This window comes from Chroicocephalus ridibundus, chromosome 1 (assembly GCF_963924245.1).
Source record: "Chroicocephalus ridibundus chromosome 1, bChrRid1.1, whole genome shotgun sequence".
Lineage (NCBI taxonomy): Eukaryota > Metazoa > Chordata > Aves > Charadriiformes > Laridae > Chroicocephalus > Chroicocephalus ridibundus.
Window position 1 is genome coordinate 153,563,694 of NC_086284.1, and position 25,217 is coordinate 153,588,910.

The 25,217-nt window shown below is 41.5% G+C and overlaps 2 protein-coding genes across 11 annotated transcripts in view; one reads left to right on the top strand and one right to left on the bottom strand.

Annotated features, from left to right (window-relative positions):
* The window catches only part of ERC1 (ELKS/RAB6-interacting/CAST family member 1), a 305,118-nt gene extending 299,134 nt beyond the window's left edge, over positions 1 to 5,984 (bottom strand). For 9 of the 10 annotated variants that reach the window (XM_063318622.1, XM_063318614.1, XM_063318604.1 and 6 more), the window contains exon 1: positions 5,791 to 5,984. The gene's annotated coding sequence lies outside the window, so the exon portion shown is untranslated. Of the gene's footprint in view, positions 1 to 5,586; positions 5,697 to 5,790 lie in introns of those variants that run through there. The other variant, XM_063318596.1, reaches the window with a different exon arrangement.
* A 212-nt stretch (positions 5,985 to 6,196) lies between these two features.
* On the top strand, positions 6,197 to 24,004 carry RAD52 (RAD52 homolog, DNA repair protein). Its single transcript, XM_063323262.1, has 12 exons — positions 6,197 to 6,285; positions 13,265 to 13,352; positions 14,820 to 14,921; positions 15,529 to 15,622; positions 17,327 to 17,394; positions 17,650 to 17,768; positions 17,858 to 17,933; positions 20,890 to 21,086; positions 21,283 to 21,434; positions 22,075 to 22,155; positions 22,688 to 22,930; positions 23,197 to 24,004. The coding sequence occupies exons 2-12, from the start codon at positions 13,266 to 13,268 to the stop codon at positions 23,253 to 23,255; spliced, it is 1,278 nt and encodes a 425-aa protein (XP_063179332.1). The 5' UTR covers positions 6,197 to 6,285; position 13,265; the 3' UTR covers positions 23,256 to 24,004.
* Positions 24,005 to 25,217: the final 1,213 nt, after the last annotated feature.

Genomic DNA, 25,217 nt, shown 5'->3' on the forward strand with positions numbered 1-25,217 from the left:
ACATTTCCTCTGAATATCTTTTCTGCAGTTTCTGTTCAGGACAGACAGTGGTTAACAGACAGCAACATTTACAGAGTTAACTCCTTAATAGCGCCACTGTCTGATAGTCAGGAATGGGGCAGTTTGATCATGAACTAGGCGGGCAAGCACATCTTACAGCACAGTGACCCCCCTAGTGCCTCCCATCTGCATAGTGGAAGCCATATACCCAGCTTCCCGAAGAGTAAACTTTCTTGTAGCACAGATTCCTGTCTGCCCAAGGAAAGCTTTGAATGTCAGTTTTATAATAGCAATAGAAAAGTCAGCCTTTACAAGAGCCGTCTTAATCTGATAAAGCACTGTAGCAGACACATTAGACTTCATTAACAGAGGTAGCAATTGTTCACATTTTCATAATTCACACAGGAATAGTTAATCACGAATAAGTACAACTAGATTATACAGTAGGACCTGGACTCCAGAATACAGCTTGGGGGAGGGGGGTGTGGAGAAGAGGGGGAAGATGCAATTCCAAAAAAAGGAACAGCTTATACTCCAATAAAACCCTACAAGATATCTTTACCCTGGAATTCAAATACTGGGCACAATGACAGAATAGACAACAACTTGGAGGTGTGTTAACCAAGACCAAGAGAAAAATTGAATCCCTTTTACTTTCTGGTGCACACCACAATTACAAAAGCTACAGTTGCTATGTTACTTTATATAAAAAATGTGAAGCATCTGTCTTAGGACTATATTGTAGATACACATTGTTTGTCTATAGATTGTTTGCCTAGTTTTGGAAGGTAGGAAAGCTCACTACTTTTCATATTAAATTAATGATGATTACACACAAAAAAGACAGAAGAAAGTTTACTTCGGAAATTGTTTGCAAGCAGCCAATGCCGGTCACAAGGCATTGAACCCATGGAATTCAGGGTTGTTTATCGTTATCAAAATAGTCTTATCCTCATGGCCTTGACAGCAAGAAAGCAAAAGGGATGAATTAAATTAAGATAGAAAGATGACAAAAAAGTAACTGTTCATATTATGATTGATTGTCATTCCTAGACAGTGCATGAATAGATGCCCGAGCACCAACACCTGTTCACGTCCAATCCTTCTAAAAAGTTGGTTTGGTTTTTTTGTATTTTTAAAAGTAAGTTTACCTATTTGCACATCTGCCAAGTTCACTGAAAGTAAGTGCGTCTTTGTTCTGTTTCACTGAACACGAGAAGACAGGAATTGATACATTCTCCCCCAGAGACACAGACAGAGAAGCCTTCCCAGAAGAGAACCTGAAAAATCCCTGATAATGTTTAGGTGACTGGGACATATTAAAAAACATGTTTTTTAAAAGGTAGGCCATCAACCCCAACCGTAACGTTTTGAGGAAAAACACAGCAGTCATTTGTCAAAGGAATGATTTGTTTCTAAACATAAATTGACACTCCTGTTATACACTTTTTCAATTTGAAAGGTGAGCATAAATGGTACACCTACACTTTAAATCACCACAGAACATAGCGATATCTTATCTGTCTTTTTTAGATGCCATTCTGTTTCCTGTTCTTCTCTCCCATTCCTACCAGATGTCCCACACTACCTGCGAGTCTCTAAACAAGAGCCAGAAATATTCATCAGCTTCCTAGTTAATTTGTCTCCCACAAGTATACATTTCCTTTCATGAGATCTACTTACTCCACAAGGAAGACAAGACTAAGATGACAGAACATGCTTTACTCTATAGCAGCTTCCTTGCAAATGCAGTTTTAACTGACATTAGGTTTTGTTTCTTCTAATTTCCGTAAGTCTTCATATCAGCATAAGGGGTATACTTTCACCACGACAACTTCATTCCTCTAGACCTTCTTTCCCAAAAAAGAAGACCGCAAAAACAAAAAGGCTCACTATTATTATAAAAATGCATGTATTTCAGATAAAGATGTATTTATTAATATTTATATACTCTTTGTGATACACCACTTAAAAGGATTTTTTCCTAAAGTTCTGGAGGTTAGCCTCAACTCAAGGCAGAACATGAGGTGCTAGATATTTCTAAAAGCCTTACCTCATCTCACTTGTCAGACTAAAACAGTTCTGCTCACAGTATACTAGAGTTAACCTCGTCACTAAATTTGGGTGCATGAGCAAGTTCTTTCCCTTTGTGAGGTTGCTGTGTACCACCAGAAATTTTTCTGTCTTCCTCCGGAGACTGGGGAACATATTTCTTAACACAGTCTGGACATCACACTTAAAGGCTTCCTACATATGGCAGAAGTCTTGGACACTTCCAGCACCTGTTCTCTACAATTGCTTTAAGACTGGCGGTGTTGAATTTGTTACAGGATGACCAGCACATGTTGCAGATAACAGTGTAGAACATTCTCAGTTCCTGGTTCTTGCCTGGGATTACCAGGGATTGGACCCAATAACCCACACGGTCCCTCCCTGTCCTATGTTCTTAACACTGACATGTATAGGCAGGCTAGAAGGGCGCATCAGGATTTATTTTGTGCAACGAATGGGAGCTAATTATAAGTCTCTAAATTTAAAGCAGATAGGATATATACAACAAAAATTACCATGTGTCTTTTTCCTTTTAAAAAAAGTCCAAAACACAAAAAACAACAGGAGTCAGAATGCGTACGTAAACTTCCTAGTAATGAACTGATGTAAATAGCTCTTATTCTTCTAATTACCTAGGAGACTGAGGACCTGCGGACATTAATTTCATTAATTTTCTGTCATTGTATGACTGAAGAGTTTACAGCCTGATTTTCAGAGTATACAGTCAGTAAATACTATGTGTTTGTACGCATGATTGTTTCTGTCTTCCCCCCATATGGCATGCAACAACCAACCAACTTCCCAATAGTGGGAACACAATGCTAAAGCTGATAAAGGTATTTCAAAAGCCCAGAAGTACCTAGAAGCACTAGTGAATCCATGTAGGCAGCTAACCTGAAGTCACCATGGGTAACATCATTGTGCAAAGCAAAGTATGCTCCATCTACAGGATTTCCATCATAATTTTGCCCTGACAACAAAGTTGTGTTAATGATGTTGAAAAAACCCACATAATAGAAAACATCACTTTTCCTAAATCACCACTGGATCTTCTAGGATCTCATGCTCTACCGCTGCCATACGGCAGCCCACTGCATGCCACAGAGTTCAACTCTTGGCTTAAACAGGCAGTCATTGACAGAAACCTCACCACACAGAGTGCTCTTACAGCAGGGTAGTCAGCAAGGTTCAAGAACATGTATTATTGTTTCTTAATTCTAGAAATCAGTCTGATTATTTAAAAAAACTGCATGCATGCTTTCATCCATACATTTCTGAGAAAACCACACTCAGATAATACAAGCCAGACCTTCCAAACATACCACAATTTTCAAGTGCCTTAGCCAGGTAACTGTTGTAACAAACCTCTCAAACAAGAAAGGCTTTTGGGGGAACAGGCTTGAAAATCGGGAGGGGTGAGGGGAGGAGGTGAGAGAGTATCCCGCTTCACAAAATATGGAATAACAGCAAGGAACTCACACACTGGTTACAATAGCATGGTGAAATATTTCTATTCATACAGCACCACAGATAACTGCTACCAGGAACTGAAAAAGTGTCAGATTCAGCAAAAATAAACTAGGTTTCTTTCATGACCAAGATTTACAATTCAATAAAAAGGTAGAGGCCATGTAAATATTAAACCCGCTTTTTTGACAGTCAGGTCATTAACCAGATGTTAGAGATGAAAAGTTATGCAAACAGAAATCTCATAAAAGCTTGCGACAGTATCAATGAAACAATGCTAAGACTTACGAAAAACACGATGCTTCAATACAGCCCAGATAACAGAAACCCAAACTGAAGAAAACCTGCTAACGTCCTTACAGTGATTTGATTACAACTAAATTGGTTTCCCAGAAAATGTGGGGAAAGTTAAAATGGTAACAAATATTGTGATAAGCTCATGTTTTACCCAGCAGCTCCCAAACTTCTTCTAGCTGCAGCCCCTCTTGCAGCTTGGTAGATTCAGACAATTACAAATTTCTGGATGATATAGTCATACTGGACTTGATTCACAGAAGTGCTGTTCTGTCATAAAGTTCTGAATTATGCTTCCAGAACTGAATTAGATTCGGTACAGTCACCTCAGTTATTTAATAACTGGTGGTTTAGTCCAAATAATTCATTACGGAAACAAATAAATTATTGTACTACCAACTCTGCTCATACTAGCATGAGCAAGACAAGTGATTTTTCTCTTTTAATCTTGCTTGATATGGCTGTAAGGGTGCTGATTCATAAGTGACCCTGAATTGGGGCACACATCTGAGCTGCTGCAGTTTCCAACACAAAATACCAAAATACACTTTACAATAATATGTCAGGCTGTAGACCGCAGTAGCTCAGGAGGAGACGTATGTTCAGCCACCTACTGCTACAGACGCAGTAACCTCCGGGAGAAAAAGAGGGCAGGCAGCTGGTAGAGGTTACTGCTGTAGATATCCTAGCCAAATTAGCCATTGTTTAAGAATCACAACCCTGCAATCAAACCAGACAACTTTTCTTGGTTACAACCTGTCAGATTTGAGGTAGCATATTATCCGGCTACAACCATCCCACATACATCAATGTGCCTCCAAACCGAGCTTGGGTAAAATGTTAAACACACATAGTTCTTCGGACCAATTCTATTTCTATCCATTTACTTTCATTCTCTTGGCTTCTGTACTGCTTTCCCCCACCGCCACCTCCATAGGTGCATCTTTATATATTTTCTTCATATCTCCCAATTTCTCCTATTTCCATTCGGGTTGTACTTTAAACCATTTCACACCATGTCGGCACGATCCATAATGTGCACTTCCAGTGCGCGTGCAACATTCCACACAAAATATATCGTGTACTTCATAACTAAGATGTAGAGTTCACGTTACAAACCAGACAGATGTGGAAAGACGGCAATTCCTGACACATGCTTCAGGATGGCAGCAGATTCAGAAACAAAGCACCGCGTCAGCTGACGTTTACTTTGTAGTAGATGTAATAAAATAAATGAAGTGCAACCGAATGGTTGAATAACGTTCACAGGGCAAAAAAAAATAAGAAAGTCACACCACAGGGCAAGGTCTAGGTAGAAAGACACTGGTCACCATTACCTCAGATGATGTGACTATGACAACAAAAGCCTGCGCTTCCCAAGGACAGGCTCAAATAAGTAGGGGCGGAAAAACACAGCACGGGAAGAGCACGAAGGACCTACTACTGTAAGAGGCAGAACCAGACCCCACCCGGCACACCGCCACCATCGGCAATGCCCGGCAGGACGCGGGCCCGCTCGCCCGGAGGCAGCGGGCAGGCTGATGTGGCCGTCCCCGCCGCCCTTCCCGCGGGCCGGCCAGGGGCAGCCGGGGCCGGGGAGCGGGCTGCCGCCGCCCAGTCCCCGGCCGGTGACAGCGTGCGCGGGGCCCGGCAGGGGCGAGGCCCCGCACCCCCCCGGCCGCCTCCCCCCGGCCGCGCCCGGGCGCCCCCTCTCTCCAGCCGGCCGTAGGGGCACGCAGCCCCCGCGGGAGCCGCCGCCGGACCCGGACCCACCTGAGGAGCAGCTCCCAGGCGACAGGCCCCGCCGCCGCCGCCTGCCCCGCCGCCGCAGCCCCTGCCCAGCCCGGCGACTGCCTGCAGCTACCGGCTCCCGCAGGCCCCGCCCCGCCCCGGGCTCCCCCCAGCGGCCGGTAAGAAGCGTTAACCGCCCCCCCCCCCCCCGCCAACGACCCCCCGGCACCGAGCGAGGCCCCTCACCTGCCTGTCAGCCCGCGGGGAGGGGCTGCGCGACGGCGGGAGCGGGCGGCGGCGAGGCCCCGGCGAGGTCAGCCCGGCTCCGCGCCCGCCGCTCCTTCGTTCTCTCGCTCTCTCTCCCCTCCGCCGCCTCTCGCGCGCGAGCTCCGCCGCTCCCTCCCGCGCCCCCGGCGCGAGACACACGCACGCCCCGCCCCTGCCGCCGCCAGAGCGCGACCGCCCCGCGGCCCCGCCCTCCCTACGGCCGCGCGGCGCCCCGCCCACGGCGCGCGCTCGCGAGCCGGGTTTCCCTCTCCCTCCCCCTCCGGGGGCGTGGGCGTGGCCTCGGGCAGCCCCGGCCCGGCGTCACCGGTTAGCGCTCCCGTAGGAAGTTTGACTCTTCTGCTTTGCCGTAGCGGCCGCTCCGCCCTCCCTCCTTCCTTCTCCTCGCTGGGCGGGAACTGCGAACTGCTGCTGGAGGAACGCAGGCGGTCCTCCTTCCTCCCGGCCTTCGCCCAGGTACTGCACGGCACCCACTGCCCGGGCGGGCAGCGCTGCTCGTCTTTCCTCTTCCCTGGCGGCGGCGGCGCTGGAGCCGGCCCTTCCCGACCGACCAAGGGCGCGCGCTCCCTCAGGGGCCCGCGCGCCGGGGGGAAGCCGTTGGCAACGGTACCGGCCTGGGGAGGAGGTTGGGGGGGCGGAGAGGGGAAGCGCCTCCTGAGGCGCTTCACCGTGGGGCTTCACTCATCACCCTGGGTCCTGCCCGCCTCCTCCCTGGCGGGGCTCCGGCCGTGCCGGCCCCCGATGAGGCTCCTGTGCCCCCTGGCCGCGGCGAGCTGGCATTTGGGTTGGGGCAGCGGGAGGCAGCGCGGCTCTCCTCGGGTAAACACAAAAAAAACCCCATGTCTAACCTGTGGGATTCCCGCAGAGGCAGTGCCAAAGCTGGTACGGCCAGCCCCGCTGCTGCCAGGCACGCTTACCTTGGGCAAACTGCGGTGTCCCTGATAAAAGCTTCTTCATTAGAAGATAAATGCTTCTTCTTAGACGAAGAGCAAACGGCGCTCAGGAATCTCCCTACTTAATTTTTTGTGTGTGTGTGTAAATAAACAAAACCAACACTGAGTTCCCTAGCTGTTATTCCCAGGGGACACTAAAATGAGAGGCTACAGTAAATTACATAGATCTGTAAGACTACACGAGGAATAACATAGCATTGACATACAAATTATCACCATTAAATTAATATCTTGTTGCAGTAAATACAGTAATTCAGACCTCTCACAATCATGATAGCTGACATAGAACTTCCTTTTCAACTGTAAAGTACTGAATCCATTTTAAACTAATTCCCAAAGAATAGCATAAAGCAGGTGAGTACGTGCTGTAATATACAAGACCTTCTGTCAAGCCTAAAGTACCCCCCCAAAAAAAAGAATACTTTACATTGCTGTCTAAGAAGTATTCTGTCAATTTCAAATGTGAATGATTTTCCATTTCAAAATAAGTAGTGTCAACCTGGAGCAAAACAGAAAAACCTAGAGCTAGAGAGCCTTAGGTTTTTCATGGTAATTTAATTAGTGTGTCAGCTTAGTATGGTCTTGCTGCCAGAAATGTCATCTGTGCCTGTAATCACAATGTTTTTTATGATCTGCAGTTTGACAGATCTCCCACAGCTCTTACAAAGTTCAGATGTTTTAAATTCCAGCCTGGATTAATTTCTTGTCTAGTAATTGTATTTGGCAAAACTACAGGTTTCCTACAATTACAATTGGACAGGCTGCTTTTCCATTTAAGTCCCAAACCATTACTCTTGAGTTAAAAAGCCTGCTCTCTTTTCCTTGCAATGACTAAAGTGGCTTATACATAAATGATGTGGTTATAAATCAATCTGACAGGCTTTTAGAAAGAAGTACCAACATAAATAATTTATGATATTTGAGTAATATTTCTGACAGGTCTGGTCTCCAGAACAAGCTCTTTTCTTTTACTCCATCTTTGTAAATGTGAAAGTCGTTGTTTGGGAGTGGATTGTTCACTTTTTGGTTTTGTAACTGTGAGGTGTTACTGTTCCACTCTTTTCCTTCCCTTCTACCCCTTGGTGCAATAAAACAGAGCACCTCTTAACCTCTTACTACAAACCTAGCTCATCGTTTGTCGTTACAGGGATATTTTATTTTTTTAGAACATCAGTGAAAGATTATTTGTGAAGGAGTACTGGTTAATCCCTGTAATGAAACATTTTCTATACAGAATTGTGTATTAATGCAAAGAAATTAAGTAATGCAAGAAATAAAGTAGGGTTTCTATTCTTAGAAAGCAAATATATTTCAAATTTAGCACTGTTTGGAATGATCAATTTCATAAGATGCTGTTGATGCATTTTTAATTGATGAATTTGTGTGGACCCTTTTGTGAGGCAAAAGTGACAATAGGTCCTGAATTTTAAAACAGTGAACAAAATTGTGTAGGAGAGAAGTAATTTACAAGTAACACTGCTATTAAGGAACACGTTCAGAGAAGTAACCAGCAAAATTTGAAAATTATGCAGTCTAAAACACAGCAAGACGGGTGTTAAACTAATCAATTTGTACTGGAATTAAATTTGTAATTGCTGGGGAAACAGGGTCCTAAAACAACTTTCAATAGATACATTGGTGTTCGATGAATTCATGACAACTGTATAAAGGCTGTTATGACAGAAAACTCAGCATAATGAATAAGGAGATGCATTTCTGACCCTGTGTTCCAAAAACACAGGAATTGACCAGACAGGCTTCATTTCAGATGTTGGACGTATTCAAACGTTCTTAAATAGAAACACTCCCTCACAAATGCACCGTGTTATTCTGCTAAGCTTGTATAAAGATAAGGAAGAAAGAGCTTTATACCGTGTTCATGAAAATGTTAATTAGTAAAAAGTGTAACCAGAATTAGTGTTTTCTGTTTAGTGCAGGGAGGGTATCATCATCCTGGACATACCAAAAGCAAACATAGTACTGCCTGATAAGTTTTTAAGGGTTAAATTATGCTTTTGGAGCCACATATATAGATTCCACTGAAATAAGTGGGACTGTTTGAAGGTATGTCAAGTCTGACGTGCTGTAACTGCCGAGAGATTGGTATAGTAGTGTTCATATACAATGAAAGCAAATATATTTAAATTTCTGCAGGTAGCTCAAACTTTCTATATTATTCTTTTTTATTCTCTTGCTACAGAATGTGGCCTGAATCAATACCAATACGATGCATCGATATGGTATTGGCAAACATCAGAGGCCACTTTTAGTCTACAATAGACATCCAGTCTCATGACCTTACCGTGCATGTTATTGTTTAACCTATAAAACACTGAATATCTTTTTCTTCTGTTGAAGTTAACAGAACATTACCTCACTTTTCTCACATCATCGAGGCAGCTTGCCTAGAGATATTATCAGAAGTCAAAATTGAAGAGTTATGTTGTATACAGTTTTTCCACAGCAATGTCATAATCTATTTTCCACTCTTTTTAAACTGTGGTAGAGGCCTGTCTTGATTGGAAACATCTGCCCCATTATACTTAAAAGATATACACCTGAGCTCAGTGTTAGGTAAAGCAGCCTTTGCATAACAGGTTAATCAATTTATAAAATAGTTTGGAGTTCCCAGAGGAGAGGATACTCCACAGAAATATGAAACTTTTAAAGTTTTTTTGGATGTTTTCTTAGAGCAATGTGAACCTTAGGTTAAATGTGTGGCATTATATTTAATGCTTGTTAAATCACTCATTGTTACCTGCATAGCTGTTTGCTCTTGGTGGGCTCAGTGGAATTGCATTTATTGAAAGAATGTTAAAGATTTTTACTCAGCAAACCAAAGCTTCACTGTGAAGGAAATTTACCATATAGAGAAGGATGAGGTTGAAGGAAAAGCCCTCTAAATAGTTCACAGTCTGTGTTAAAGTCATATCTGAGATTGTGTGATGCTACAATTAATTTATTGCAACAGCCATGTTCTAGCTGAGCGTTTCTCAAGTTGTGGTGCTTGCACAATTCATGGTATGCAAACTATTTATAAGTGATGCAAAACCGCCTTACACGTGAAGAGAACTGGGAACTGACACCCCTAGCACAACATTAAGGCACAGTCCATGGTTCAAAAACCTAGCTTGTCAAGACAGAGGGGAACTGATAGGAAAAGAGGCGATTTAGGACCGAAATCTCTTTTTGGGGTAACAGACAGTAAGGTAGAAAGGTGTGTGAGGATGTGTTAATGTAGAAAATTAGAAGGTATCCGCATACTGTCATGGAAGGTAAAGGTGTTGCTGCTGTAACCTACAGTAGTTGTACTTGAACAGATTAAATTCAGGATTATCTGTTCCAGAAGATTTGTTTATTTCCTACATGGGAATTTGTGTACACACCGAGATTTTTCTCAGCAGCTGCTCAGTTCACTACCACCATACAAATAAATACCTACTTCTAGAGTGCTGTTGAAAATTAGTTTTTCATATCCAGTTTCCCAGAACAGCCATTTTTCTGATTGTGTACCCAATATGTTCAAATTTTAAGCTTTTGTGTTATTGATTTTTTTTTTTTTTTTTTACAAAAAAACAAGATCAAAATATGGTAGTAGTAAAAGCTGTTAAGATTCTTTACCTGTTCTAGTCTACCAAGGTAATGTTTTGGAGCACAGTGCAACACCTGTAGTCTTGTGTGTGTTTTTTCTCAGTGATAATAAAACTTTCTGAGAATATTAACAGATAAACTGAAATGAATTCCCTGTAAATAATAAATAATGGTCATAATCACAGAGGCAATAAATTATAATTCCTATCTGTCTTTAAACTGATAAACTGCTTTTATCATCCTGCATACCGAGCAAGTGTATTTTAACTTTAATTTTTAGTATTTCAAGATGTTTTGAAAATACAGCTTTTTTTTAACACCGGTTTATGAGTAAGGTAGTCTCCTAGCACTGTCCTGGCCCTGGAGGGTGTTTGAGGCTCTTTTGTACTCTAGTCAATAGTTTATTATCTACCTCAGTATTAATGTTTCATGTGAGTTACAACGTTGTGGGGAGATGAGGGTGAGGAAACAGTATTCTACTGAGAAATGGAAGCTTCTTGCCTCTCCTAGCTCCTGGCTCTGATATTGAGGTAGATTTATAACTCCATTTGCAGAATTAACTTTTCTGTCTTCCGAACTCCTACTCTAATAATTTTGAAATTGAAGTTCTGACACTTTGAAATGCTCTGACAATTGCTTTGAGACATAGGGCTTTGCTGTGCAGCACTTCACTGATTAAAAAAAAACCCAAACAAAACCCACCACATTGCTTTAATAGAATGTTTGGTTTAAACAAGGCTCACAGCTGAAGTAAACTGTTCCTACAGGCAAAGCCTGAAACTAAACGGGCATCATCTGCCTCCTTCACACAAGCTGTAGAGTAATACATAATTTTAATACAAACCACTGACATGTTTTTAAACTGTTTATTGCAAAGAAGTATATTGCTAGTATTCTCTATCAGCATCTGATCTGCTGGATTACAACCGTATGATGTGAAGCTGTTTTCAGCAGAATTCTGTACTTCCTTGTTCTTATTCAGAATCGGTTCCCACATCTTATTCAGAGCTTCATTAAAGGTGTCAGTTTCAATTCTCCAAAGAGATACAATGGTGCACACCATATAAAAACTTAGAGTACTTAACACTGGTTTCAGTTAAAGCAATTTAGCTTCAAAATGCCATCCACCTATTGTGCATAAACATTTGTGGCAAACTGGTAATAGGGCTGTGTAGGCAAATACACACATTTTGTGCATTGTTTTTTTAAAAGGGGCTTTATAATAATTAAAATCTGATTTAGGCTGCTTGGAGGGGGTGGGGGGAGGGAGTAGTATTGTTCAAACTTTAATTCCCTTTGCCACTCACCACAGATACTATTTTTCCTCTCTAATTGTCTCCCTCGGGATGCAATGAACTCTTTGCTTAACAGGAGCAGTAGCCTGCTTAAATCACAAGTGGATCTCCTGGTAATATTAATTTCTATATGTTCTCTTCCAAAACCAAATGTATTTACAACAAATTGCAGCAAACTTTTGATTGAAACACATTCAAATGTATAAGCGCTGTGTAATTATACCACTTTTGGACCAGAAATGAATAATCATAGCCGACCAAAATTAAGGAAAATTTTGTCTACACCTAGCGTAATTACCAGTGCTCACACTTGCCAATGAAACAACTAATATCCTTTTTCTGAAAATTGTTTGTCAAGTTCTCAGTAGAAAGACAATTTGTTTTAAAACAAGTGCTGAACCTGGAGTACAGTAGAAAAGCAATACTAGCCATGTTCTGATTGACTGTCAAATAACACTGTCTACTGAGGATTTTAGACTTTCTCAAACTGTTTTGACATCTCCAGTTGCCTTGTATGTAGATTGACTTGTCTTATATTTGTATTGCATACAAAAGTCTTAGTGATAGACTACCAGTTGTTTCAGAATTTGTGCAAATACAATAAAAGATTGCCTCTATGAGCTTATATAGAAGTGCTGCTCAGATCTTTTGCATGCCTGTTGTATAAGTTCTCGGCAAGACCACTTCTCTGGCTGCAGAGTGGAGTGGTAATGCAATACTGTACTGGCTAGTTGTTGGATACTGGCTTGGAAAAGGGTGCCATCTACTGAATTATTGGTACAACTTCTTAAAATTCTTACAGGTTCTGTATGGTTTTCAACTCTGCGTAGTTTATATGATAGCATCATAACACAAGACAGTATGATTACAGCCAAAACAATATTCTAAAATAACGACTGACAAGTCAGGGTATAGCCAAGTAAACTTTTAAAAAGTTGCCTCTGCTTTTTATCAGAGTCGAAACATTAATGGATATTGAAAGTGATCTAGGAAGACAGTGCTGAAGAATCTGAAAGGGGGAATTATTTTGTTTTTCTTTACCTAGAATGGTACAATGCATTCATATTTATCTAAAAGAAAAAAAAAAGAGATACCATTTGTTACCAGTTTGATATTTAGAATAAAGACTCAAAACATTGTTAATTTTTTGTTCTAGTCTCTGATTTTATGCAGGATCCAGATGCTGTTAAATTATTACTTTGGTTTTTTTGGGTTTTTGTTTGTTTTTTTTTTTTTTTACCAGCAGGGATAATTTATTTACTCTTTAAATAAGATGATTTAATTTAATTCAGGCTCACCCTTGTTGGTTTTATGGATGAAAGACCGGAACAGTGGCTCTGCGTCTAGGATGAAACTAGCCATTTCTGCCTACCTAGTACTATGTATTTAAGAAAAGTTTTGACGGTTCTGAAACAACATCAGAAAACAAATTTCCAGTTGGGGCTGCAGCAGTTCCATAGAGTAAGAAGCATAATATTACTGTAATGTCCAACACATCTATTACAGAATATGGGCAGCAGAATTCAACAGCTTTTTGGCTTGTCTTCGTATAGACTATTAGTTCTGTTATCTTCAGTGTTTGTATTTTATCTTTAGGATGCCTGAAAGCCAAGGAAAAGACAGCGAAAGCCACATCAGCAGCAGTAGTTCCAGCACTAGCAATTCAGTTGCTTGCTTCGGGCAGGTCAGTTCCTTTTGCCTGAGAGGGAAATAGAAGTTTTGTGCTTCCGCTTCTGGAAATCTGTTCTGCATATTTACTCATTTTAAAGTTGGATACAGCAAGGCTGGAGTCACATCCATTACCCTAGCTATGCTATACCTAATTATACATTACATTTTCTTCCACAATAGTCTTGGCGTGCTTCAAGTTACAATAAATTGCTCTAGATTCTTCACGAAAGGTGTATGAATTTTCTTCCTTAAAAATGGATCACTTTATTCTCTCTTGTTTCCAGATGGCCTGGATCATGCTTAGGCACATTCTCAGTACTGGTTCAGAAAAGCCAACTACTTTCATCTATTAAAAATAATTTTTAAAAAGTTTAAAATAATTTGGGAAAGAGAAAACCGTATCTGGATTGAACAGACCTTTTGGTGTCAAATTCTCTTCTCCATGATAGGCATTTATACATAGCTCCTGAATATGGCATAGACATGTGCACTCTCCCCTTTTTCCTTATGCCTTTTGGTTACAGGCTTGCATTTTAGTGTCAGAAAAAGGCAACGTTATTCCTTTAAGTTTAAATAGAAGCAAATACCAATTAGAGAGGTTTTGCAAGCTTTGGAACTTATATGGTGCACACTGTATTGAATTCTGTGTTCTGCTGAATGATAGCATGGCCAATACATGCATACCCGATATTTGTAGTTTAGGTGGTAAAATCTGTTCTGTCCCACATCAGAGCATAGCAATACAAGCTTTTTAGTGCTTGAATCCTTACATATGCATTTAGGCTTCTCTAACCTTTTCAGATTATAAATTCTATTTATATTAAGACAAGGAGCAAAAGTTACAACACTTTAGGCTTCCAGCAATACTGGTGTTATCCAATGATAGCAGTGATGCTGGAGTTATCCAAAGTTTCCTGCATGAGGGGAATTTGCTCAACAATCTTCAAGAAACTCCTATTTTGATTGCTTTTCTGAGCTGCTGCTCTTCCTGCCTGATGGCATATGGTGGTAGAATAAGTTTAAACTTTGGTTTTGTCAGAGCTTTTAAATACACTTTTCTTTTTGGTCACGGAGATATTATGTTTTATTTTTGAGAGGTAAAATATAAGCTCATGTGTGTTTTCTTGGCAACCTTGACTAGGATTATGACTGCATTAAGATTTCAATAGGAAATGGCTCATTTCAGTTCTAATGTAAGTGACGTTTACGAGAAAGCAAAAGGAGTTGCTACAGCTCAATAGTTAATGTTTGTATGCATATACTTCAAGAGTAAGAGAAAAAAAAATACAATGCACAAATGTAATGCACACACACACCTCGAGGTCTTTCCTTGTCTGTTACATCCTGATTCTAAAAAGGGATCATACACCTCTTGGAAGGACTGTACATTGAAAAAGGAGATAAAGAAGTGATATTAGGAGAAGAGGGGGAGCTAAAGCAGGGAGAGTGAGAAGATTTATCTTACCTTGTTTTTGTCAAGTATCAATACACAGCAAGCGAATATCAAGCTATCCAGCATGCTCTTCGTCAGAGACTGGGTCCAGAATACATCAGCAGTCGGCAAGCTGGAGGAGGACAAAAGGTATGAACAAATATGCATAGATGTTTCAACTCAGAGTTTTTTTCCAGGAAAACTAGGGTAAAAAAAGTTACAATAATCCTCTTTTTTTTTTTTTAAGTCAATTTCGCACTAATAGTTTAATGTGCAGATATGAAAGCAAAGTCAGCATAGCATAAATTCTGTTTTTTACTGAGCCACAGGTTCCCTTTATGCTTTAAAATGTAGAAGACTGAACTTTTCACTGCTTCATCCTTGTCAAGGTGATATTTACCTACTTGTGGAACACTTAGATATTTTTCTTATTTTTTCACAGAACTGGAACATATGAAGTATTCTATAACATTGGCTGCATTTTACCCTCTCTAGTGCCTGCTATCTCTGCCTTCCCTTGATTAAGTCATATTTGTTGTCATATTAATCCCTTATCACAGTTGCTGGAAGAGGGTAAACCTAAAGCTGCACCAATGTCCTTTTAGTCACATAATCTGAACCTTGAATTTAGCCGGGTTTCCTCAGTGTAAGATGGTGTGTGTAATCCCCCTTTGAAATAAAGCATGTATATATATGTATGCACGTGTGTGTGTACGTATTTTTATATATATATATGTATTTATGCTTTTCTTTTCAGGTCTGTTACATTGAGGGTCACAAGGTAATCAGTCTGGCCAATGAGATGTTTGGCTTCAATGGCTGGGCTCATTCAGTCACTCAGCAGAACGTTGGTAAGTATCTCTTGAGGGTGAAGAAGTCTTTCTTTTCGTTTCACTGTGAGGCCCTGAAGGAAAAGTCTCTTAGCTAAGGACCAGGGTATCTATCCTAGAACTTGGTCACTTCAAAGAACCTGCAGGGGAGGCGGGGGAGGCATGTGGAATTTCCAGGTATCTTGACAGCTGGCAAGAATGAGAGAAATTGAGTAATAATAGACCTTCTGTTTTCTTTGTAGATCTTGCACTGGAATATGTCATAGTCATTATTCTAAGTGTGTTTATGATTATTCTTGAGCTTTTCTAATCAAGTTTTCTGATCTCTATGGGAACAGTCAGTGACTACAGTCAAGAGTAATTACAATTAAACTATTTAACACCCAGCAGCCCTGAGCCAACTTTCATACTCACCTGTAATTTTTATATTCTAATAAGTTAATATTCTCATTTAACATTCCCCTAATCTTTAGGGACCCATCTTTTTCTGCAGATTCTTCTTCTAGCCAATAGTAGAAAGCTTTAGAAAAATTCTTCTAAAAAATGGTATTTAGGTGATCTTAAAGCTTAAGCTTCTTCAATCTTGACAGCTGAAGTAGTTCCTACCAGAGGAGTATTGTCCTATTTTGCAGATCTGATACGCTTAGACTGAAGACTGGTTGTTGAAGTTGCTCAACAAAGCTGCTTAAATGTACCTCCTCCTCCCCACCCACCCCACCTCCCGCCCTTCAGAAATCTTGTCTTACCTCAGGCTGGTAGATTCTAGACATAAAGCAAGTTACTTCATTTCTTTCCATCTATTCTGTACCCACTTCCCCCCCCTTTTCAATCAAGAAAGGACGGACATCCTTCAAACTTCTGTCTTTTTCAAATAATGCCATAACAAGTTATTCCGTAGAAATTCAGAGGCTGAGGGTTTTGTTATGTTTGGTTTTAAATTCCTGAGTAGAAAAAGGGCTTGCACCTCCAGCAGATTTACAAACCAGTTAAACAAATAGACAGATGAGTACAGAAGAACTTTTGGACCCCAGAGTACTTGAACTTCAAAGCATTTCATTTCAGACATGTGTCATGTTTCTCTCAGACTTGCAAGACTGCTAACTAGAGTGCCCTATGTATATTATTTAGCATTGCTTTTGGTGTAAAATAAAGTAGGTTAGAGATTCTGGGTTGAGAATTGTATTGCAACCTGACAAGCTATTCAGGCAGTCTGTCCTGGATAAAACCTTATGCAAAAGTTCTCAAACTGGAGACTTCTAATATATAATTGGAAAGAAATTACATTTATTGAAAACAGTCTCTTTTCCATTGCTGTTTTTTATAAATTGATACTTTAAATCTTTCCTTCCAGCTGAAAAAAAATGTTATGCTTTGAACATTTAGGATATATAGCTGAATGAGAAGTAACATTTACAACTCTTTCTTCTTCCATATGTCTAAGTTTATAGATATAGTAGCAGGGTGCGAGAGTTTGGCAGATTTAGCCATTAAAAAACTAGGAAGTATCAATGTAACATGACCAGGGCATATACGCAAATCAGCATTTTCAAACTACAGTTAGTGTTTTGTAAGTCATGCTCCATTTTATAAAAGGCGATACACTATCTTGAGCACATTCAGCAAGTATGATACAGGTTTATGAATGTCCTAAAAGCACAAAATAAGATCTAAATGTGGATCAGGAGTCGTTTGTATTATTTAGGATGTTACTTTTCTCTCCCCTAGACTTTGTTGACCTCAACAATGGCAGGTTCTATGTGGGGGTCTGTGCATTTGTGAAAGTTCAGCTTAAGGTAAGTGGATTTTTTTTGTTTGCTCTGTTTATAGTTGAGGAATTGCCTAAAGCTGCGAATGAAAGTTCATGCATAGATCAGACTGTGGTTCTTGAGGACTTTACTATGCCAGAGAACCTAGCAGTGTCCAAAACCTTCCTATAGAACAACCAGCTAAGAGCGAGTAATTAGGCTTAGGAAAGCACAGCATCTAACAAGAACTGCTGTATGGGCACAAATTCCCTTACACTTAATATTTTTAAAATTTTACTGCAGGATGGGTCATACCATGAAGATGTGGGATATGGAGTCAGTGAAGGCCTAAAGTCTAAAGCCTTGTCCCTAGAAAAGGCAAGAAAGGAGGCAGTAACAGATGGACTGAAGAGGGCACTCAAGTAAGTAAAGATCAGTACCTGTAGATTTTCAGAAGTTAAGTGAGAATTAAGTGTTATTTTCAGTCACAGTGAGCTCTCTTGTTTCTCAGGTGCTTTGGGAATGCTCTTGGGAACTGCATCCTAGACAAAGACTACCTACGAGCCGTGAACAAGCTTCCACGTCAGGTGCGGTACGTGGGCTGGTAGAGCAGGGACTGCAAGATGTCCACTGGTCCTGGTCCTCTATATTAAAAAAGATTATAAATAATAATATCAATGCATCTCATCCCTGAATGCTTCCAGCTATGAGACTAACAGCCTTTGCCTGCTAGTTTGTGTGAACAGAGTTCTTCCCTGACATTTTGCCACAGCTACTCTAAATTTTGACTATTTCCATAGGCAAGATAATTGTGATGAAGAAACAGTATCCTACTCAAGATCTCATGTGACATTTATGGCCGTGTTGCCCGAGTCTCGCTGTTCAGTGGCAGCAATGCATACACCTGTCTTCAGAGCAGGTTAAATGTTACTCCAGGAAACACTAAACTGTTTAAACCAGCTTGTTCTAGGTGCCATTTTCTTCAGGTGCTGCAGTTCTTAAGGCTGTTCAAGCTTTGTCAGTTGCAGCAACTCAGTTCATCGCTCTCATCTAGCCACTTCTGCTTTAAATGTGTATCAGCCGTGATACCGGTGTCAAGTTACATATTCATCTCCCTGGTGAAATGGAAGTCCTTGGGAGAATGGAGTCTGTCAAGGCAGTATAAGGCAAAAACCAGAACACATAACTCAGTTTGTTCTCATTTTCAGCGGTAGCACAATCCAGTTTACTCTTACCAATTTTAAAACTTGAACTTACTTGTCATATTCCTCTCATTACTGGACTTTTTCAAGAATAAAAAAAAAAAAGGATGGGAAATAACTGCATACAATGACACAATTTTTAATTGCTGCAATAGGTCATAAAACCAGAGGCTATGGGGAGGGCAGAAGAGTAGGCAGACAGTATATCTATTATCTGTGTAACCTACCCTAAAGCAGGTGCAGCTTCTCTGAATTTCTGCAAAATCAGGACTATTTCATTTCACCCTGAAGTCTCCCAAGCTGACAGCCTATACGTCAGCCAGTGGGCAGCGGGAAAAAGGAGTGTTCTTTAGCGTTTAGGGAGCTCTGGCAGAAAATAGGAAGTTTTTCCCATGAGAAAGACTTCTTCCTTCTAATAAAGTTTTTAATATGCATAGCCCAGGATATCCTAGAAAAAATACCAGGTGGGTTACATATGAAAGCTGCTTGTTGTAGTTGGAACTGGCACTTAATTTTAAGCAAAATCCATACAGTAGCAATGTCAATATATGCATTGATAGTTGCTTTGTCCTTTTACTAGCCATTATTCAAATTCTATCAGGCCCTAACGCACATCACAGCTAGACAGAAAACACCCTCAACACGGTCCTTGTAACAAAATCTACAGTGTGCCTGTACTTCACCCCTTATCGTTCTTGTTAGAATAGTTAACAGTGGTTTTGTACTGAGGTCTCGAGCAAAGGTAGTTTCTAAAGATGGTTTCAACTTTCAGTTAACCAAATAGGATCCTTCCCAAAACAACACCGCAGAATACTAGATGCATCTATGATAGAAAGGGTGAACCAAACTGTTCCAGACTGGACCCACAAGAAGTTTTAGCTGTCGCCAGTCACTTCAAAAGTTTTACCACAGAACAGCAAAACAGGTAACGCTATTTTGTTTTGCTACATGAGTACACAAATGACCCTGCAGATGTCCTCTGCTTGACTTGAAAAATGTGTTGGTACCTAAATTTTGCAACTGAATTATGAGAGCAGGATGCAGTGGACTTGTCTGGATGAGGAATAATATTAGGAAGATCTACACTCCAATTTATCTAAATGCCTGATATGCTATTACTAGCAAACTGTGGGGCTTAAATGTATGAAGAATTAGCATGTACAACTGCTGTGTACTTTAACACTTACTTTCCGTGCCATAACATGGTTCTTATCCTTACTGAGCAGTAAGGAGCCACATTACATCTTGCTTTGCTTTTCAGACTCCTTGCCTCCTTAGCTTTCAGTTTGCAAGGGAAGAGCTGCAGTTACTTTTACTCTGTGAAGCACAAGGTCAGACAGTGAACCTTCTGAGGTAACCAACACCATGGAGAAATGCCTCTTGTGGAGGTCTTTGGTTCAGAGACAGAAATTGTGAAGCACACCTTCATCAGTGACAACCATACTTTAACACCGTTCTTTCAGAGCTGTCGCAATTTATAAATATGCTGTGATGTAACACAGCAGTCTTCGTAGTATTAAAGTTGTCTTGGCTGTTACTGAGTTTGCACCTCAGTAACCAACATTAATCTCGTTAGCTCCTGATGTGTACCAGTTGGTGGCAGTAGGCTTCTAGGCGGTAACTTACCTTGCTGATTGAGGAAAAAGTAAGCCGTTTACAACTGCTGATCTGTCGAGTTTCATAGTAAAGATGCCTTCATCATACTAGGATTTACCAAACGCTGCTAGCCAGCCTAGAGCTGTAAGGTGGTTCTATCTAGCTAACTTAGGCTGCGGGAGCAGATCCAAAGTGACACCTCGCCAGGTAAAGATGGTGCAGATCTCTGCTTTGCCAGGGTCATTGTTGATTAGTGGCTTTGCCACAAATTTGTAAAATCACAGAGCCAAACCATCCTGTCTTTAATAAAGAGAGAATGGTGTAGCTTCCTCGGTGACCACATGGATTGCAGAGCTGAGTAAAGGTTTGCCATGCCCTTTAATACAAGCATGAAGACAGGATCAGCAACAGACTTGCAAGACTGTCAGAGAAGCTGTAGAATTCTACACCGATCGCCCACATCTGTTCTCATTTGCAGAGAGCACAGTATGGGGAGACGCAGGCTGTCTGCCCTGAAGCACTGAACTCTTAAACTAACACAAAGTCGCTTGAATTCAATGATTAACTAACCGAATGACTTTGTACTGAAAGTGTATTTCGGTTTTCTAACTTACTATTCCACCTAGAGCAAACTAACTAGATTGTCCAGCAGTACTGTATAGAAAAAGCCTATGCATATTTCATTAACTTGATGAAGGAAATTTCTGAATACGTTTTTTCTTTTTTTTTTTTTTTGCTTTACTAGATACCCCCTGAGTTAGATTTGGTCAAAACTAAAAGAGAGGACTATGAGCCTGAAATAGAGAAAGCAAGATACAATAGCTGTTTGGAAAGGCAGAGCGCTGGAGGGAGACAATATTGTGAGGTGGCATCTACTTGTAACCCTGGTCAGACAGAGGCTGCTGTAGTGACGGTGAATCAGAAACAGCCAAATGGTTCCAGGTGAGACTGCTGCTATAAGTTTATTTTATAAGCTATATTAGAAGTTACTGTACCTTCTAAAACACAGGGTCAGCCCAATTCAGAAGATACTACACAATGCTAGTTTAGTGGATTTTCCTTGCTATTCTTTCTTTATGCATTTTTTTTTTTTTCTTCACAAAACATAATTGCCGAAATCCTGCTTAACTGTGCTTAGTTGGGAGAGGGGCAGAAGCACAGACGCCGCGGCTATTGAGTGTGATGCCACTTACCAGCGGAAATTGCGGCAAAAGCAGCTACAGCAACAGTTCTGGGAACAGATGGAGAAAAAGCATCAGATTCCAGTAGTTACTCCTAGCAGCAAACAAGGTAAGTCTTGGCATTAAAAATTGACAGTTTTAACGATAGCTACTGGCAGGCATGGCTTACCCTCAATACAGGAGCCCGACCAGTTTTATCTGCTTTTGTACTCTACTGTCAACACACCTTTGAGATCAGAGGAAGGAGGATTATCATACTACTTCTCCACCATGTTCTTAAAAGTGGCAGGAGTGTCAGCTCAAAAACTGCATCGTTAAAACTGCAACTTTCCACCCACCCTAAAGCTTCGTGCAGCACAGCGGCTGTCGTCAGTACCGTTGACATGCTGCACCCAAGCTGAGACCACGGCACTTCTCTGAGGTGGTTGCAGGCAAATCGACATTGCATTAGCTACTAATATGTTGCTTTTTATTCCTGGGGAAGTCTGGACAGCTGCGTGGTCAGCAGGAGCTTGGGGATGGGATAAACAGGCTAAAAACCCCTTTAAAGTAGAGCAGTTGTTCTTACCAGCCATCATCAGGTATAGAATCTTCCCTTTCCACATGCTGCTACCAAAACATAACCAGTGCTAGGACAAAAGAGGGTACCTGGTGGCAGCTGCTTTTCAGACTCGTGCTCTGTTAAGAAGGAGCAAAAGGGTGGTTCTGTATTTCTAATATTAATCTCGTCTTGTGTTTCCTCCATCCAGCAACATCCGATCCTCCTGTGAAGCACAGCACTCCAGCAGCAGTACAGCAGCAACTAGCAATAGAAGAGGAGTTCTTTGCAGGTCAGCCAGAAAGTGTCACATAACAGAGTGTTAAATCATTAGCATTTAAATCACCTTCAGAGTACAGTGTAAACATAAAGTTTTTGAAGGGGTTGGAATAGTAGAAGTGTGAGTATGAGTCTGATCTTAACAATACAAACTTTGCTTGAGTGGCAGGGAAACGATGCCCATCTCTATGAGAGGCTTCACACTTAACACTTTCCAATGGAGTTGTTATACCTATTCAGTAAACCCTTCCCTGAAGCGATACTGCACACAAACAGAACGTTTTGGGAGGGGGGTGGCTTTTCTTAACGTAACCATGGCTATTTGGGTCACATTTACACCCCGATGCCTGGACGTTGCTCCAGTCCAGAGCACAAGGGGCAGTACCATTTCCCTGCTGTGCGCTGACGCAAGAGATGCTTTTACAGTTTAACTTTTTATAGTGGCCACCACTTGTAGGAAGAGGGTGGGCTGTCCCTGGAATTACCGTCGTTCCTGTAGTACAATACTGTCATCTTTGGTTGGGTCACTTTTTCATTCATTCTAGATGATCCTGAACTTTGGGACATTTCCTTGGAGACCATCGATCTTAAGATAATGGGTCACAAAATGGCAGACCCACCAGCTGGACACCAGACATCCGAAACACCCCGTGGACGTCACCAAATGACTACTCGTAACAGGACACCTCACAGAATGAATTGCCACAAAGCCCCCGCTAGACCTGCACAGTTGCAGCCATCTGCTGCAACCGTGAGCCACCAGAGCTGTGCCAACCAGCACACCCCAGGTACGTGCTACCAAAAAAGTAACAGTTCTGTCTTAACAATGGCTCTCGGCTTTGAAAGCAGCGCTGTTAGATTAGTAAATTGGAGTGGGAGAAACATCCTTCTTTCTTGGATCTGGCTGCAGATGCTGTAGTAGTGGGCTAGGTGAACCATCTGTTTTTTCCATCCAGCTGTCGTATCAAGGAAGAGCTAGAATTGAAGAGTACTTTTAGAGGCAGAAACAAAGCTTTAAGAATCTTCCATTTCTTGCTATCTCCCTGTTCGGCAGAGTGCAGCCCCCACAGGAGAAGTCAAAGCTTGAAGAAAAGGAGACTTGAACCTACGTAAGACACCTGATGGTATCCCCACCTCCGTACTGCATTACCTCTGAAGACTGCAGTTGGCTGGTCAGATTACGTAAGGAAGTCTGTAATGCATTAATGGATTTTCCTGTATATTATGGTGAAGCAACACAGAAGAGTTTAATACAGCCAGCGAGAACTTGATGTACTTTTAGGTTATTACATGTTTCAGATGCCTGCGTCTATAAACAAGCAAGCATTTGTGCTTCTGCAGCACTACACTTGTGGCTGTATTACAAGCTAACGTTACACAGAATTTGCCTGAAATGGTAACAGAATTAATCTTTAAAATGAGATGCAATCCATAGCTTCTTTCTCCATTAGCGTTGCGTTTCAGCATAAAGAATAGATGTTTTCAGTAAAATGGGGAGAGGGTGGGTTCTGGTCAGATGCCGAAGCCTACAAGCTGAGGGTGTGAAGCTGTGGCAGCGTCTGCCCTCCAGTGTGCAGCAGCCCTTCGCTGCTCCTTTGCCCATTGCTCCTCCTCAGCATGTTCCTCAGCCGTGCAGGATCCCCGTGTGGTGTGGCAGCAGCAGCACCAACGCATCCAGGCAGTCCAGCTGTGCCCGCGCACCCGGGCAGCACAGGGGCAGGAGCGCGCTGGGACTTCCACTTCTGTTTTTAAATAAGCTTTCAACCCTTTTCAATATAAAAATAAACATGAAATTTGAAAAACAAGCCACACTTGTAGCTGTCCGTGCCTCTATACCTTTTTCAAACGATGACAACTCAATTCCTGTTTAACAAGCTCAAAGAAGTGAACACATTCTGGCTGGTTACAAGTAGGAAGCCCAAGAGACCACCACCGTGTCTGCACAGCCTTGCGTTTGCTTTGGCTGGGCAACAGAAAACTTCAAGCAGGTTTTAAAGGTTAGAATAAAGCAACAGCTGTTCCGTCTAGTAGGGTCAAAGGAAGAATTTTTTAAGCACTACTTCAATCTGGAGTGAAAGGGGTTTTTTGTTGTATTGTAGAAATTGTAGTATTTTTGAGAAATGCAGTGCTGGAGACAAGGATGATACCAGATGACTTCAGAGTTGGAGCTGGCCCAGGAAAATTTACACAAGCTCTTTGATTAGTGCAACCCTGAAATCAATGTCAGACTTGAAACAGGAGCCTGTTCCTGCGCTTTGCCATCACTGCTCTATCTGACCAAGTCTCTTGAAGCAGTCTAAATGTCAATACGTTTGAAGTATTCAGCATTTACTCCTTTACCTTCACCATTTCATCCATCCTTTTTCCTTTAAGATCCTCTACTATCCACTTACCTCCTCAGCAGGACAAAGAACAAGGCCTGACTTCAGTACAGAGCGACAGGACAAATTATAATTAACTGTAATATATTACATCGAGCAAATAGTTTCACATTTCACTGTACTAGTTTCTCTCCAATTCGGTGCTGCCTTCGGAACAGCTCAGGGAAGAAATACATACCATGCGTTTGAGTCATGCGCTCACTGTTGAAATCAGATACCTGTTAGAAAGGGAATGCACAGACAGTCAGAATTACTGGATCCAGAGCGGCTCCAGACTGTTACAACAAAAAAAATTAAGTGTCTCGTATAAACACAACTGCATCGGCTTTCTTGACTTTTGTCAAGAAACAGTGCCAAGAGTAAGTTCTAACAGTTCTAAGAGAAATCACAGCAATCAGCCTCTCAGGATTGGTCCCTTGGAAAAGGGCAGTAAAACTTACACTTGGACATTGTGGTTTTGGTGGGTTTTTTTTCTCCTTTAAGGCCTTGAGCAGCGTGACTCATAACAGAAGCTGTTCTTAAAATGGAAAGAAATGCAGCAGCAATTAAGTGTTTAGAAATACCAAATAATTCCTGCGAGTCTGTTTGAGAATGACCCCGGTAAAGTAGTTCCGCTCTTTACTAGTACTGTGGCAAATCTGGGGATGGAATTCCTATTGTACGTCTACACTCAAGAGTTTCTCCTCTCCCCAGC